The 17,976-nt window shown below is 43.3% G+C and overlaps 1 protein-coding gene across 4 annotated transcripts in view; it reads left to right on the top strand.

The window, feature by feature from the left end:
* Window positions 1-2,199: 2,199 nt before the first annotated feature.
* The window catches only part of LOC106580537 (NMDA receptor synaptonuclear signaling and neuronal migration factor), a 61,155-nt gene continuing 45,378 nt past the window's right edge, over window positions 2,200-17,976 (top strand). For all 4 annotated transcript variants that reach the window (XM_014161724.2, XM_014161723.2, XM_014161721.2 and 1 more), the window contains exons 1-2: window positions 2,200-2,633; window positions 17,807-17,868. In XM_014161724.2, coding sequence (XP_014017199.1) covers window positions 2,563-2,633; window positions 17,807-17,868 — 133 coding nt within the window. In that variant the 5' untranslated portion in view covers window positions 2,200-2,562. The remainder of the gene's footprint in view (window positions 2,634-17,806; window positions 17,869-17,976) is intronic.

Here is a 17,976-nt window from a genome sequence, read left to right as displayed (position 1 = left end):
CGAGAGAACGACAACTTCAAGCTTCCCTGTACAAACAAAGACACAGGGGAGTGTATGTGAGGTGCTGTTGAACTGGATTCTCTGGGAGGGAAGACACACCCATGTTGGCAGTCATCTTGGTGACCATGTGACGGCCATTTTTAGATGCTCAATACTGGCTGACGCTCATGTAAACAAAAACCCCGGAGACCCAACAGGAAAAACTATTTGCACAGAAAGTACATTAAAATTGCCTGTAAATATAATTGTTAGTAATTGTTAGTATAATATAATTATGAGACAGGCTTTGTTTGTATCCAGACACTCAAAGCCAAGGCTTTTAATCAGACTAGAATGTTATTTGGAGGTTGGGTTGGGTGCCCATTACTACTGCTTGTCTGTGTGTGTATGCTGCCTGCACCTCATGCCTATTCATTTGCGTTTGTCCTAGTTAAATCCTATATTCCATCCACCTCTAAGACTGGGCAGGGCCAACCATAGGTCTGGTCAGGCAGACAAGTACCCACCATGCTTGCCAGAAGGCACCTTTAAGTAGAGAAATAGGTGGGTACTCTTCTCTATGACTGTCTCGCAATCATTTTGATTATTTAAAATGGCCCAAAACCTCTATAAAAAGACCTAAACTTCTCCCCTAAAGCCAACCCCATCCCTGGCTAATGTTGTGGTCTGAATTTCTCTCCCACTATCTGCCCATTGTATTAATAAACATACCCCCAGGACACTGTCTTAACTCTTCCTCTTTTGGCTGCAAATCTGAAGAGGACTCGCTAGTAAGTTCATCTGCATGGTCAGATGTCCAAATGTGCTCTTAGCATTTGTGTTCTCTATGATGTCCACATGGAACTCTGTTTCTAATCTATCAGGCTGTAATCTCTTCTACAAATATGGGAAAAACCTTCACGCTACTTTCTTCCTCTACAATCTTTCAAAAACTGAAGGGTGGTTCACACACACAAATAGACAAAAACAGAAATTAATTTTTCATTTTCAATAAATGAATTTCCTTCTTGCTTTTCAGCAGGCATGGGAAAAATTCACACTGATGTCTCAGTGTCAAGTGTGTGTAACTGAACCATACTTTCTTCACTTCTCTACCCATCCTTGGTCTCTGTCTGGAAGTCACTGCTGTCCTCAGTAGCAACCCGTCAGTCCTGTGGATCCAAAGACACATGACACATCCCAAATAGCACCCTACCCCCTATATAGTGCATTACTTTTGACGGGCTCTGGTTAAAAGTAGTACACTATATTGGGAATAGGGTACCATTTGGGATGCACTCACAGATCTTTTTTTTTTTAAATTTTTTTTTTACATTGCTGTCACATGCTGCCTTTCCATCATAGACACTATCTGTGGTGCTGAAAGAGCTGTTGTGGAGAGTGGAGTGGGGGTTGTCCATGGTGCTGAAATAGCTATTGGAGCTTGGGGTGTTGTCCACAGCACTAAACCACACCTGCCAATAGAATTTGGTTAGATGGATGGCATGGTTGGTCAATGATGTCATCTCGGTATATAATGTGTTGATGTCAGTGACAAGGTCACCAAGATAGATGATGATTCAGGCTTTGCTTTGAGGCAAGGGCCGATTTACTTCCTCTTCATAAATAATAATTGTGCCATAAGATGCACAATTCAATGGGACATGAGTCATGCCTATTGAGTACCTCTTAGCAAAAGTGGAAATGAAAGTAGGTTACTCAATCTAGAGTATACAATGGGATATTAATGTTTTCTTCCAGTCAGTTTTTATTCTCACTCTCCTTGCAACTGGTTTCATAATAAATTAACAATTCATGGCAATCATTTAGCTAACCAAAATGCCACTATTCCAAATCATATCAAAGTTTAGTTGTCACGTGCACCGAATACAACAGGTATTTACTTAAGGCTCTAAAGAATAGTGCAAAAAAGGTATTAGGTGAACAATAGGTAGGCAAAGAAATAAAACAACAGTAAAAAGACAGGCTATATACAGCAGCGAGGCTATAAAAGTAGCGAGGCTATATACAGACACCGGTTAGTCAGGTTAGTCAGGTATGTACATGGTTAAAGTGACTGCATATATGATGAACAGAGAGTTGCAGTAGCGTAAAAGAGGGGGTGGTGGGTGGGACACAAAGCAGATAGCCCGGTACCGCTTGCCATGAGGTAGTAGAGAGAACAGTCTATGACTGGGGGGGGTGTAGTCCTTTTATGGCTGTCGTTTCCTTCCTGTCCGTCCATTCCTCTCCGCTTCAGTTGACTCAATGAGGAGTTGAGCGCAACAGAGGCAGGCAGTCAACGGCGCGCAACGAGCCACCAGTGCATCTGCTGTTGGTGCGCTTGCAGTCACACACTACAAGCTTTCCATCTTTAACGTGAGCTTTATAGATTGAAATTAAATTAGTATGAAATAACAAAACTGGTTTAAAAAAATTACTCAGCGAAAAGGGGAGTTTTTCTCCAGGTGCGATGGTTCCGCTTTCTCTCCGTTTTTTTCTACGAACGTTTTTCTTCCTTCATATCTGATCGCCCATCAGTGGAATGATCTGGCTTTTATCTTGTGTCGTTTCCACTTCAGCATGGGAACTGCCGGGTCCAAAAGGAAGACTTTAAGGACCGATGCAATATCTTCTGTGGCCGCAAAAGTTAGGTGAGTGCCCGGGGCGGAGCTCCTCCGTAGCTCTCTGGTATAATAACTGGAGGGATGCATGGTGCATGTCACGGTGCTGATGTAGACGTGTCTACCGGGCGAAGTAGCGACTCCGCTGAATTGTTCGAGCAGTAATAGCAAACTAGCTGAAACGAAAATTATAATTATATACAAATGCTAGCCTAAAATATATTTGTTTCCCAGTTTACTGCTGTGGCGTTATGTGATCAAATATCTGCTTTACAAAAGTATTTACATTGCAATGATATCTTTAATTTAATTGATAGGCTAAATCTGCTGTCATAGCAACCTTCCTGTAACTTATATTCCTCTACTGTATTTTATTTGTATTAGGCAACAATGATAATGCATCTTTCCAAGTCCTTGGACAGCATTGGGAATTTGTAACAGCTTTTTTTGACAACAGAACATGCTGTTATGGATTTTTTGGCATCATGGTTTGAGCAATAAGAGTTAGTAAAATAAGCATTTAATTGTACACTCCTTATGTACTGTAGACTACTGTATTTTTCTTCCAGCGTTACACTTCCTATTATCAAGCTTCTTGAAGCCCAGTAGCCTAAAGGGAGTTATTAGTATTTTATACTTTTTAGATAAGTTACTTAGGAGTGTTTGATCTGATATGAAAAGGCATATGAAATGCCACCAATCAACTGCACACAACACTGAATCCTAAACCCTTGATTGTAAATGGCATGTAGCATGGTTGGCAACAACACATTTTCTGAAATGTTTCAACTGTTTTAAGCTTCCCAACGAACAGGCTCTGGGATCTACAGTGTACCAGAAAATGTATTCTACACTATTATTTAAACACCAAAACAGCAAGAAACGTGCCCGAATTTGGTCAAATGGTAGTTTTGAAAGACCTATAATTGGGCATGACACAGCGTGGAGCTAGGAACACAAGCATTTTGCTACACCCGCAATAACATCTGCTAAATATGTGTATGTAACCAATAAACACCAAAACAGCAAGAAACGTGCCCGAATTTGGTCAATATTTTGTTGTTGTAAGATCTATAATTAGGGATGACACAACGTTTATGACTCATCTCTAACGCATCAGGTTTGGTGATTATTTTCCTTGAAGAACCATGAGTCATGCCCTCACACCTTTCACACAGTGCCAGATGTGTCAGGACGCTGTCACTTAATCCTGTGTGCTGAATATTGTAATATGTAACATTGCAAGATTCAAATCAAATCAAATTTATTTATATAGCCCTTCGTACATCAGCTGATATCTCAAAGTGCTGTACAGAAACCCAGCCTAAAACCCCAAACAGCAAGCAATGCATGTGAAAGAAGCACAGTGGCTAGGAAAAAATCCCTAGGAAAAACTCCCTAGGAAGGCCAAAAACCTAGGAAGAAACCTAGAGAGGAACCAGGCTATGAGGGGTGGCCAGTCCTCTTCTGGCTGTGCAGGGTGGATATTATAACAGAACATGGTCAAGATGTTAAAATGTTCATAAATGACCAGCATGGTTAAATAATAATAATCATAGTAGTTGTCGAGGGTGCAACAAGCACGTCCGGTGAACAGGTCAGGGTTCCATAGCCGCAGGCAGAACAGTTGAAACTGGAGCAGCAGCATGGCCAGGTGGACTGGGGACAGCAAGGAGTCATCATGCCAGGTAGTCCTGAGGCATGGTCCTAGGGCTCAGGTCCTCCGAGAGAAAGACAGAAAGAGAGAAAGAGAGAATTAGAGCATATTTAAATTCACACAGGACACCGGACAAGACAAGAGAAATACCCCAGATGTAACTGACTGACCCTAGCCCCCCGACACATAAACTACTGCAGCATAAATACTGGAGGCTGAGACAGGAGGGATCAGAAGACACTGTGGCCCCATCCGATCATACCCCCGGACAGGGCCAAACAGGCAGGATATAACCCCACCCACTTTGCCAAAGCACAGCCCCCACACCACTAGAGGGATGTCTCCAACCACCAACTTACCGTCCTAAGACAAGGCCGAGTATAGCCCACAACGATCTCCGCCATGGCACAACCGGGGGGGGCGCCAACCCGCAGGAAGACCACGTCAGTGACTCAACCCACTCAGGTGACGCACCCCTCCCATGGACGGCAAGGAAGAACACCAGTAAGCCAGTGACTCAGCCCCTGTAATAGGGTTAGAGGCAGAGAACCCAGGGGAAAGGGGGGAACCGGCAAGGCAGAGACGCAGGGCGGCGGTTCGTTGCTCCAGCCTTTCCGTTCACCTTCACACTCCTGGGCCAGATTATACTTAATCATAGGACCTACTGAAGAGATAAGTCTTCAGTAAAGACTTAAAGGTTGAGACTGAGTCTGCGTCTCTCACATTGGTAGGCAGACCATTCCATAAAAATGGAGCTCTATAGGAGAAAGCCCTTTTCAGCAGAACTTGCAGCACACCATGTCATGTCACCAACAGACTGAACTCACTATGCAGGCATTGATCTATCTATCTATCTATCTATCTATCTATCTATCTATCTATCTTATTTTATCTATCTATCTATCTCTCTCTCTCTCTCTCTTTCCCCTCTCTCTCTCTCTCTCTCTCTCTCTCTCTCTCTCTCTCTCTCTCTCTCTCTCTCTCTCTCTCTCTCTCTCTCTCTCTCTCTCTCTCTCTCTCTCTCTCTCTCTCTCTCTCTCTCTCTCTCTCTCTCTCTCTCTCTCTCTCTCTCTCTCTCCCAACCTCAGGCATACACCTCAACCTAAACATCAGACAGACACTCTCTATATCTCTTTTTGTTTGTCACGCTCTCTCTCTCTTTCTCTTTTCAGTCATTCTGTCTCTTTAATACACAGCATAAATCAAACTGATCACAGTGTCAAATACATATTATTGGACTGAGGCCCAAGAGCCATGTTTTCTACTCTTTCTATGACAGATGTCGAGACGTATTTATGGCTCTTCAGGAAGCAACCCCCCAGAGCTTTAGTGTACTGTTTTACCCGTAGATAGCCTAGACAACCCACTGATGTAATGGTGGTGTGGTATCACATCACAATCACTGACTGATTGGTTGTCAGATGAGTTTGGACCTCGAGTGTAAAACCATTTCATCCCTCTGACTGACAAACAGCCCCAATCTCTTCTGCATAGTGTCTTTGTCTCTGAGTCTGAATGGCTGGCTTAATTGTTGAGTCCTACTTTTGACAACTGAATCTAGCCAATGAATGGACAAGTCACATCTGCTTGGAAGAATGGAATCCCATAAAGCTGCCCAAACTTTATTGAACTGATATTTCTTCATTTATTTATTTTTTACTTTTGGGATTATGTGTGCATTGTTTTGTATTGCTAAGTATTATCACTGCACTGTTGGAGCTAGAAACACAAGCTTCTCGCTGCACCTGCGATAACATCTGCAAATATGTGTAGCAACCAATAAACTCTGATTGGATTTGACAACCGTAAAATGACCCTGGTAAGTCTTTCCTAATTGAGCTGACTAGCCTACTGTATGTGCTTCTGGCCAGGGATTAGACATTTGGAACATCTACATAAGTCACAAAGCTGACCAAGCAAAAGTAAATGACTGGTAACGCTGTTCTAATTTAGCCAAGTACTATATGTGCTTTAGCCACCTATGGAGACCAATGCCACTGACCCTATTCCAGCTCTGAATATCTGCAGAGACTGAATGCTGAAGGTCACTGTTTCCCTTTAGCTAACATTTTTATTTTTGTATTTTTTATTTCACCTTTATTTAATCAGGTAGGCTAGTTGAGAACAAGTTCTCATTTGCAACTGCGACCTGGCCAAGATAAAGCAAAGCAGTTCGACACATAAAACAACACAGAGTTACACATGGAATAAACAAACATACAGTCAATAATACAGTAGAAAAAGTCTATATACAGCATGTGCAAATGAGGTAGGATAAGAGATGTAAGGCAATTAACAGGCCATGGTGGCGAAGTAATTACAATATAGCAATTAAACACTGGAATGGTAGATGTGCAGAAGATGAATGTGCAAGTAGAGATACTGGGGTGCGAAGGAGCAAGATAAATAAATAAGTACAGTATGGGGATGAGGTAGTTGGATGGGCTATTTACAGATGGGCTATGTACAGGTGCAGTGATCTGTGAGCTGCTCTGACAGCTGGTGCTTAAAGCTAGTGAGGGAGATATGACTCTCCAGCTTCAGTGATTGTTGCTGTTCATTCCAGTCATTGGCAGCATAGAACTGGAAAGGCGCCCAAAGGGATAATTGGCTTTGGGGGTGACCAGTGAGATATACCTGCTGGAGCGCGTGCTACGGGTGGGTGTTGCTATGGTGAGCTGAGATATGGCGGGGCTTTACCTAGCAGAGACTTGTAGATGACCTGGAGCCAGTGGGTTTGGCGACGAGTATGAAGCGAGGGCCAGCCAAGGAGAGCATACAGGTCGCAGTGGTGGGTAGTATATGGGGCTTTGGTGACAAAACGGATGGCACTGTGATAGACTGCATCCCATTTGCTGAGTCGAGTGTTGGAGGCTATTTTGTAAATTACATTGCCAAAGTCAAGGGTCAGTAGAATAGTCAGTTTTATGAGGGTATGTTTGGCAGCATGAGTGAAGGATGCTTTGTTGCAAAATAGGAAGCCAATTCTAGATTTAATTTTGGATTGGAGATGCTTAATGTGAGTCTGGAAGGAGAATTTACAGTCTATCCAGACACCTAGGAATTTGTAGTTGTCCACATATTCTAAGTCAGAACCGTCCAGAGTAGTGATGCTGGACAGGCGGGCAGCGATCGGTTGAAGAGCATGCATTTAGTTTTACTTGTATTTAAGAGCAGTTGGAGGCCATGGAAGGAGAATTGTATGGCATTGAAGCTCGCCTGGAAGTTTTTTAACACAGTGTCCAAAGAAGGGCCAGAAGTATACAGAATGGTGTCGTCTGCGTAGAGGTGGATCAGAGTATCACCAGCAGCAAGAGCGACATCATTGATGTATACAGAGAAGAGAGTCGTGCACCAAGTAGTTCTGACAACTAACCCGTATTACTCAGGACATATCTTACCACACATTATGTATGTACTGCTAGAGTGAAGGTAAAATATTAAGGACACAGACAGGACACTGTCTCCTCTATTCTGTTATTTTCTATTGTTAATCTTCCTTGGCTAGACTAAAGCAGGTTTCATCAGTAGAATGGGCTAGACAGGAGTGTTGCAGCGCAGAGCAGACACAGGACTAAGGGTGGTTTCAGCCCAGAGGTCCATCCATACCCCCAAGGTAATGGACTGATCTGTGCAGTGCAACAAAATATTGATGCGTTTGGCCGGGTAACATTGGAATACGTGTACACTTGAGTACACTGGGTCTTTTAGTAGAATTTGGAGGAATATTATTGCAAAAGGTGAATTGATTTATCTTTTCTCCCAAAATGTATTTAACCTGCTGTGTATTCTGAATCCTCCCGGCTTGTTTCTAATAAGACCGAATTTGTCTGTTTAATATCTCCCAGTGCAGTGTGAATTTAGGGTACATAGGGTAGAGATTCATTTTTCTAAATGCCAGCCTAAATCACTCCCTGATGGGACCACTGCTCTGCTGCCTCTTCATCAAGTTGACATCAGCAGCATCATTTCTTTAAAAATGTGTCTGTTTTGATTTGTGCACATATTTATTAAGCATTTCTTCAAGTTTACATCCCATATTAAACATTAATTGTCATGACACCAATGTTTACAGAGATTTGATTTGTAACGAAACTATGATACAAATACGTGTTGACACCATCTGACATTCACTGTAATGTTTTCAGCGGCCTTCTACCTTTGGAATCCTATGTCTAAAACAGTTGGGTATAGCATTCAATAGAACTCCTAAAGTGTTGGGTATAGCATTCAATAGAACTCCTGAAGTGTTGGGTATAGCACTCAATAGAACTCCTGAAGTGTTGGGTATAGCATTCAATAGAACTCCTGAAGTGTTGGGTATAGCATTCAATAGAACTCCTGAAGTGTTGGGTATAGCATTCAATAGAACTCCTGAAGTGTTGGGTATAGCACTCAATAGAACTCCTGAAGTGTTGGGTATAGCACTCAATAGAACTCCTGAAGTGTTGGATATAGCATTCAATAGAACTCCTGAAGTGTTGGGTATAGCATTCAATAGAACTCCTGAAGTGTTGGGTATAGCACTCAATATAACTCCTGAAGTGTTCGGTATAGCATTCAATAGAACTCCTGAAGTGTTGGGTATAGCACTCAATAGAACTCCTGAAGTGTTGGGTATAGCACTCAATAGATCTCCTGAAGTATTGGGTATAGCACTCAATAGAACTCCTGAAGTGTTGGGTATAGCATTCAATAGAACTCCTGAAGTGTTGGGTATAGCATTCAATAGAACTCCTGAAGTGTTGGGTATAGCATTCAATAGAACTCCTGAAGTGTTGGGTATAGCATTCAATAGAACTCCTAAAGTGTTGGGTATAGCACTCAATAGATCTCCTGAAGTATTGGGTATAGCACTCAATAGAACTCCTGAAGTGTTGGGTATAGCATTCAATAGAACTCCTGAAGTGTTGGGTATAGCATTCAATAGAACTCCTGAAGTGTTGGGTATAGCACTCAATAGAACTCATGAAGTGTTGGGTATAGCACTCAATAGAACTCCTGAAGTGTTGGGTATAGCACTCAATAGAACTCCTGAAGTGTTGGGTATAGCACTCAATAGAACTCCTGAAGTGTTGGGTATAGCACTCAATAGAACTCCTGAAGTGTTGGGTATAGCATTCAATAGAACTCCTGAAGTGTTGGGTATAGCACTCAATAGAACTCCTGAAGTGTTGGGTATAGCATTCAATAGAACTCCTGAAGTGTTGGGTATAGCACTCAATAGAACTCCTGAAGTGTTGGGTATAGCACTCAATAGAACTCCTGAAGTATTGGGTATAGCACTCAATAGAACTCCTGAAGTGTTGGGTATAGCACTCAATAGAACTGAAGTGTTGACGTAACTGTTGAATCTGTGGTACAATGTAATTTCATGGCTTCACTCATCATTCCAGGCAGTACTAACCACAGCAGGGACAGCACAGTGGAGATCGCTCCATCACAGTCACCATTAGCCCGGTTTGGTTATTACTGCACTTCTAGGATTCTACATCCACATTACAAGCCTGAAATGTTTCTACTGCCATGGTATAAATATGAGGAATAGCTGGTTCAACAGCCTATAGTTGTATTCCCATAGGATACAGTACATTGGTCTTCGGATGGGTGCGTCCGAACTTGCACCCTATTGCCTATATAGGGAATAGGGTGCCATTTGGCCCGCCACATTGGTATTACTCAGTCACAGTGCCCTAGGGCTGAACCTACAGCCACGTCTGACAGAGGTGTAATTGTCTGCCTGACACCTAGTGTTTATAGTCTGAATCTCAGGCCATCTCAGTACTAATGTTTCTTAATTAAGCCACCAGCCTTTTCACCCAACCCAAACTTTCCTGTGTTCATGGTTCTCTCTCTATTCTCTCAGGCAGTCAGAGTGACACAGATAAATATCAAGTGACAAAGACATAAGATTAGGGCTTCCAGAATAGAGTGGGTGCTGTTTTTTTAATTCTCTTCTCCCACTCTCCCTCTCCCTTTCTCTCATCCTTCTCTCTCATCCTTCTCTCTCTTTCTCTCTCCCCCTCTCTCATCCTTCACTCTCTCTCATCATTCTCTCTCGCTCTCTCTATCTCCCTCTCTCTCTCTTCCAGAATAGAGTGGGTGCTGTTTTTTTCTTCTCTTCTCTTCTCTTCTCTTCTCTTCTCTTCTCTTCTCTTCTCTTCTTTTCTTTTCTTTTCTATTCTTTTCTTTTCTTTCTCTTTTCTCTCTCTCTCTCTCTCTCTCTCTCTCTCTCTCTCTCTCTCTCTCTCTCTCTCTCTCTCATCCTTCAATCTCATCCTCCACTCTCTCTCTCATCTTCTCTATCTCTCTCGCTCTCCCTCTCTCTCTTTCTCTCTGTATGGCAGGGATTACAGTGCAGAGGAGAGGTATCTGCGGTAGCTGGCTGCTGTAATTACTCTGATTACAGCCTGTAGAGCAAGGCTGGACTATAATAATACAGGGATGCAGTGATACAAGGGAGGCTGCCTGACCTCATTGATCTGAGTAATTACACCCATGTCACCGTTGCTCCGACGGCAGGCGGAAAAGTTGGATGGAACGCAGGATACAGCGGGTCAGGAACTAACACTGAATATTCATTGTCTGGGCGGCTACGGCGCTCATGATTCTCATGTTATGCTTAGTCGGGCTGAGCCTGCGTCCCAATGGCACCCTTTTCCCTATACAGGCCTTGATCAAAAGTAGTACACTATGTAGGGAATAGGGTGCCATCTGGGATGCAGATCTGCACGTGGTGAAAATACACATTAATAGTCTACTAGGCATTAACTACCCAGTGATTTCCTACATCTGGTGTTGGTGGTTTAATCCAATTACAAAGCAATATTTCTTACGGACTCTGACAAACATTCATTTAGACACCTAACAACCACAGTGTAGAGAGTGAGACTGAGAAAACAGCCAGCAGGGACTTGGGAGGCCTGCCAAATCAGAGATTTCCATTTGACTCCCCGAGACAGTGAACAAGCGAGGACAAGAAACTAAGGCGCTAAGTGGTCAACTTGATGTTTGCTGTGTCAACTTCATTTCACTCGATTTGGTGTACTTGTATTGGAAAGAGAAGTGAGTTCAGAGGAGAAGACGATGGAGGGACTGAGGGAGATGGAGAGAGGAAGGTAAGAGCGGGATTAAGGAAGATGGGCTGTCTCAGAAAGAGAGACAGATAAGGGAGATATTTGGGGTGTCTCAGCAATAGGTCATCCTCTCAGAGAGATGATCTGAGTGGTGAGATTCAGTGGCTGAGGAAGGATACACTGTGCCCCTCTTTTTCCAAATTACTCTGGCATGTAATTTAAGAGCCTCATCTGGTGTCCCTGAGACACTTGTTTTTCACTGAGACACCCAGGGCCAGAACACAGAAGCCTTGCTCCTTGACACAGATAGGAGAGAGGCTTCAGACAGACACATCCACGCACTATCTCATGGAGCTGAACTCTACTAGTTTCTGTCTTTCACAGATTATTTTAATATAATGTATAGGGCCAGTATTCCTTCCTGACAACCTGATGAGGAACAACTCTGGGCCCTGGTTATAGCCTATATACGCTATAGCTTTTAACTAGGGCCTGGAATTTTTCCAGGTCAGGTAACCATACTCATGTTCTTGATTAGGGCCCCTCATGTATTTGTCGTCCCAGCCCTCTGCACACATTAGTATAATGCCTTTACATTGCACCCCACTGTATGTACTGTATAGAATCCCAGGCACAGTGGCTTGATGTATAGGCTTGGCTACCACAGCGGCTTGATGTATAGGCTTGGCTACCACAGAGCGGCTTGCTGTATAGGCTTGGCTACCATAGGAGGTTGGTGGCATCTTACTTGGGGAGGGCGGGCTCATGGCAATGGCTGGAGCGGAATAGGTGGAATGGTATCAAACACAAAGTTGTTATGTGTTTGATGCCATTTAATTTGCTCCGTTCCAGACATTATTATGAGCCGTCCTCCCCTCAGCAGCCTCCACTGTTGGCTACAGTATTCATGTCTGACCAGGCCACTGTTTACATGAGTGTGTTTATTCCCTTTAACCCTACAGAACCAAAGAGAAAAGCGAAGGTACAGTGGTTTGCAAAAGCATTCACCCCCATTGGCATTTTTCCTATTTTGTTGCCTTACAACCTGGAATTAAAATAGATTTTTTGGGGGGTTTGTATCATTTGATTTACACAACATGCCTACCACTTTAAAGATGCTAAATATTTTTTCTTGTGAAACAAACACGAAATAACACAAGAAAACTGAACTTGAGCGTGCATAACTATTCACCCCCCCAAAGTCAATACTTTGTAGAGCCACCTTTTGCATTAATTACAGCTCTATAAGCTTGGCACATCTAGCCACTAGGATTTTTGCCCATTCTTCAAGGCAAAACTGCTCTAGCTCCTTCAGAGTTGGATGGGTTCCCCTGGTTTACAGAAATCTTTAAGTCATACCACAGATTCTCAATTGGATTGAGGTCTGGGCTTTGACTAGGCCATTCCAAGATATTTAAATGTTTCCCCTTAAACCCCTCAAGTGTTGCTTTAGCAGTATGCTTAGGGTCATTGTCAGGTTTCCCTACAAGAATTGCAGAATTTCAATTTTAGTTGGGTGGGCTATTTACAGATGGGCTGTGTACAGGTGCAATGATCGGTAAGCTGCTCTGACAGCTGATGCTTATAGTTGGTGAGGGAGATATAAGTCTCCAGCTTCAGTGATTTTTGCAATTCATTCCAGTCATTGGCAGCAGAGAACTGGAAGGAAAGGCGGCCAAACGAGGTGTTGGCTTTGGGGATGACCAGTGAAATATACCTGCTGGAGCGTGTGCTAAGGGTAGGTGTCGATATGGTGACCAGTGAGCTGAGATAAGGCGGGGCTTTACCTAGCAAAGACTTATAGATGACCTGGAGCCAGTGGGTTTGGCGACAAATTTGAAGCGAGGGCCAGCCAACAAGAGCATACAGGTCGCAGTGGTGGGTGGTATATGGGGCTTTGGTGACAAAACGGATGGCACTGTGATAGACTACATCCAATTTGCTGAGTAGAGTGTTGGAGGCTATTTTGTAAATAACATCGCCGAAGTCAAGGATCGGTAGGATAGTCAGTTTTACGAGGGTATGTTTAGCAGCATAAGTGAAGGAGGCTTTGTTGCAAAATAGGAAGCCGATTCTAGATTTAATTTTGGATTGGAGATGCTTAATTTGAGGCTGGAATGAGAGTTTACAGTCTAAACAGACACCCAGGTATTTGTAGTTGTCCATAACGGACGCAGGCAACGATGCAGTGATCGCTGAGATCCTGGTTGAAGACAGCAGAGGTGTATTTAGAGGGCAGGTTGGTCAGGATGATATCTCTGAGGGTGCCCGTGTTTACGGATTTAGGGTTGTACCTGGTAGGTTTCTTGATAATTTGTGTGAGATTGAGGGCATGTAGCTTAGACTGCAGCACGGCTGGGGTGTTAAGCATATCCCAGTTTAGGTCACCTAACAGTACGAACTCTGAAGATCAATTCACATATGGTGTCCAGGGCACAGCTGGGGGCTTAAAGTGGTCCTATGGACAGATACTCCAATCTCCGCTGTGGAGCTTTGCAGCTCTTTCAGGGTTATCTTTGGTCTCTTTGTTGCCTCTCTGATTAATGCCCTCCTTGCCTGGTCCATGAGTTTTGGTGGGCGGCCCACTCCTGGCAGGTTTGTTGTGGTGCCATATTCTTTCAATTTTTTAATAATGGATTTAATGGTGCTCCGTGGGGTGTTCAAAGTTTCTGATATTTTTTTACAACCCGACCCTGATCTGTACTTTTCCACAACTTTGTCCCTGACCTGTTTGGAGAGCTCCTTGGTTTTCATGGCGCCGCTTTATTGGTGGTGCCCCTTTCTTAGTGATGTTGCAGACTCTGGGGCCTTTCGGAACAGGTGTATATATACTGAGATCATGTGACAATTAGATTGCACACAGGTGGACTTTATTTAACTAATTATGTGACTTCTGAAGGTAATTTGTTGCACCAGATCTTATTTAGGGGCTTCGTAGCAAAGGGGGTGATTACATATTCACACATCACTTTTCCGTTTTTTTTTGTTGTTGAAGTTTTGAAATAAGTTATTTTTTTCATTTCACTTCACCAATTTGGACTATTTTGTGTATGTCCATTACATGAAATCCAAATAAATTCCATTTAAATTACAGTTTGTAATGCAACAAAATAGGCAAAACGCCAAGGGGGATGAATACTTTTGCAAGGCACTGTATTTGCCCTGCTTTTACAGAACATGCAGTTAGGGTTTACACAGTGCAGTACATCTCCTTCAATTCTTTTCTCCACTTTTTTTCTTTAATAAACCTCTCATCCTCATCATTCCTGCTTTCTATTTATGTTGTTTAAACACATCTCCCCCTGTCATCGTCTTCCTGTTTCCCCGGCCCACTCGTATCCCCCCTCCCTTCTCTCCCCTCGTCACATGGCTGAAAACATGCAGGATTCTTTGCTCCTAACAGCACAATACAATCTGCCAGACAGTAGAGCAGACAACGTGAGGGCAGAGCAAGGCAAGGCACACAGACGATACCTCCCAAATGACAACCTGTTCCCTATATAGTGCACTACTTTTGACCAAGTCACTGTAAGGGGACTAGGCTGCCATTTGGGATGGAGACAGAGAGATACATGGGGGTGGTACACTCCTCTCCTATCTAACTATGCCACTCTTTTCTCTAATGAATGTCTTAATACTTCCCCACTGAGTTTTCTTTTGTGGTTTTTAATCGATGTTCAAAGTGCTGGGGAAAAAGTGATTTATTAATATGGTGGCTATGTAATTGGCTTACGCTTCAATCCACATACTGTCTCTGGTTCTCTGTGGACTGTCCTTGAGAAGCAGAGACATTAACATTTACGGAGCATAAGGAAGGAAGACACAGATATGAGTTGAGCCATAGAGCTCCTATAATTAAGGATTTTATATATAATTCTATGAGTTGGGGGGAAAGTACATGATGAAATGGGTTTACTGCTGTTGGGCATGATTGCAATACAGGCTGGACTAGTATCAGCGAAATGTCATTTGTTGTTGTATTGGAGGATATGGTCTAACACAATGTAACCGGTGTGAAATGGCTAGTTTGTTAGCGGTGTGCGGTAGTAGCGTTTCAAGCGCTGACGTCACTTATTTGAAGTAGTTGTTTCCCTTGCTCTGCAAGGGCTGCGGCTTTTGTGGAGCGATAGGTAATGATGCTTCAAAGGGTGACTGTTGTCGATGTGTTGAGAGGGCCCCTTGTCAAGCCCAGGTCGGGGCAAGGATAGGGATGGAAGGAACACTGTTACACATAGTAGTTCCACAATTGGCTCCATGACAGTAGCTAGTTTGTCCTCTGGAAGTGTCTTGGATGTGTATGGTCCTCCCCATTACCTTTATACACAGCCCTTTAGAATGTTTATAGGAAGGAGTGGAGAGCCAGAGAGATAAGGGATGATACCATTCCTCTCCCTCTCCTCTCTCTCTTCCTCTATCTCCCTCTCTCTCTCTCTCTCTCTCTCTCTCTCTCTCTCTCTCTCTCTCTCTCCTCCTCTGCTGCTGCACTTGCTGCTTCATATTTAATTAGTTAGAGTGTGTGTCGTAGCAGGGAGGGTGGCATGGCATTTCAGAGCAGCATCCACACAGAGATGTGTACAGACTGCCCAACACCAGCCAGCACAACTCACTGACTGTGGGAATGTGTATTGCTGTAGGTGTGTGTGTGTGCATGTGTGTGTGTGCATGCGTGCCTGTGTGTTTGTGTGCATGCGTGTCTTTGTGTGTATATATTCTGTATGTACACACACACGTGCATTGCTTGTGTTAGCCCATATCCTCTCTTGTCTCTAGCCTACATTATGTGCAGTATGCGTAGCTATGTGGGAGTACTTGCTATAGAAATGTGTTTGTAGAAATGTGTTTGTGTGGGAGAGTTATTAAGCAACATAGTACAGCTGACCGTGTTCTTTTCTGTTGCCAATTAAGAGAGTAAGAACAAAAGAACAAACACAAAATTACCCTGATGATGTGTGTGGTACAGTACATGTTGGGCCATATCATGTAGGATGAAAGCTGGAGAAAGAATTGCACATGTCTTTTGTTTCATATTGCAAATCCATCCCCAGACCCACTTCAGTGAACCACGGGGGAGATGGAATTTGTGACACATGAAATAAGTGCTTTTTTGTTTGATGAAGGTATAGATTGAACTCATGTACATACTCAGCCTCCCATATCCCTCTTTACACTCTCCATGCGCAATTCTCCCCTCCCGCTGTCTGTGTGTGTGTGTAAATGTGAAAGGGTTTACTCCCCTACTGTACTATCGCCACTCATATGTGTGGCCCTAGAGCCGTGTACAAGAGCGAGGAATCATATCAAACCGGTCTGGAACACACCTGCATATTGGATTTCACACTCAAAATAATGGTTTTAGGCACGTGTCATGAACATGTTCGGAATGTATAGATAGAACACCAGCGTCAAGAGACCTCGAGTAGTTTCGGTTTAAGAAGACAGTTCCATAGGGAAATCGGAGTACAAGGTACTAACCAGGTTTCCGTTCAACCTTTTTTATGCAGGTAAAGTACAAGTCAGATAAAAAATGTAATGACAGGCCTAATTTCCAATTGTAGTCAAAACAAAATACTCTAGATAAAATGCGCTTTTTGTGATGCTTTTATGCTCTCCACTACGACTAATCGGGAAAGTATGCAGTTTATTAGGCTACAGATGAAATAAATGATGATGAACTTCACAGGGTGGTGAAAGTGCAAGGTGATGAGCTTGATGCTCCTTTCCAATAAATATCGAGGGTCTTATTCTGATGACATGATAATCGATGCTTGGCTGCGGTTTGACAAATCATCTAGCTCTTTTGCCCATAATAATAATCTCATCATGTAGGCTAGAGCCACGAGCCAATAGCAGAGTGTTTTTGTGAGAGTTGAAAATTGGATGGAAACCAATTAAAACGTATATTTTTTATCCGGTACATGGGACTTGAATAGGAAAAGATGTTTTTTTTCGCCCTACGTCATCAGCACCGTCTTTGATCTGCAACAAGTCAATTTGATACAAACACGTCAAACAGAATATTTGCATGGAAATCTGTCGCCAATTGGATGGAAAGCTAATGAGACAAATGTTCAGGTTATTCAATTATTGGGTGGGACAATCGTAAAACACTGGTTACTTCCAAAATGGCACCTTATTGGTTAAAAGTAGTACACTATATAGGGAATAGGGTGCCATTTGGGATGCTGTTATTGAGTAGGAGATGTCTTGGTCTGGTGAGTGGTGAGTCACTCTCAGTTGGAGTCAGCAAGCTCCCTGTGAGAGACAGACAGGCAGGCAGCCTCACAGTGAGAGGCAGACAGACAAACAGACAGGCAGGCAGCCTCACAGTGAGAGGCAGACAGACAAACAGACAGGCAGGCAGCCTCACAGTGAGAGGCAGACAGACAGGCAGCCAGTCAGGCTCACAGTGAGAGTCAGGCAGCCAGTGGTCCAGTGCTAATCAGAGTGTTGTGTTGTGCTTCTCTTTGCAGAGCAGCCAGAGCTTTCGGAGATTACCTGTCTCACACACACCCTGAGAACCGCAACGGATCAGGTACTCTATCAGTGTCCAGCCTCATCTAGTACATCCCATAACATGGCTTCACATTTCCTATAACTTTCCTCTTCGCATGGCTTAACATACCCTATAACTTTCATCTTC

Source organism: Salmo salar, chromosome ssa20 (assembly GCF_905237065.1).
Source record: "Salmo salar chromosome ssa20, Ssal_v3.1, whole genome shotgun sequence".
In the NCBI taxonomy this organism is placed as follows: domain Eukaryota; kingdom Metazoa; phylum Chordata; class Actinopteri; order Salmoniformes; family Salmonidae; genus Salmo; species Salmo salar.
Note: the sequence above shows the minus strand (reverse complement) of the source record. Positions and strands in the feature narration are given on the sequence as shown.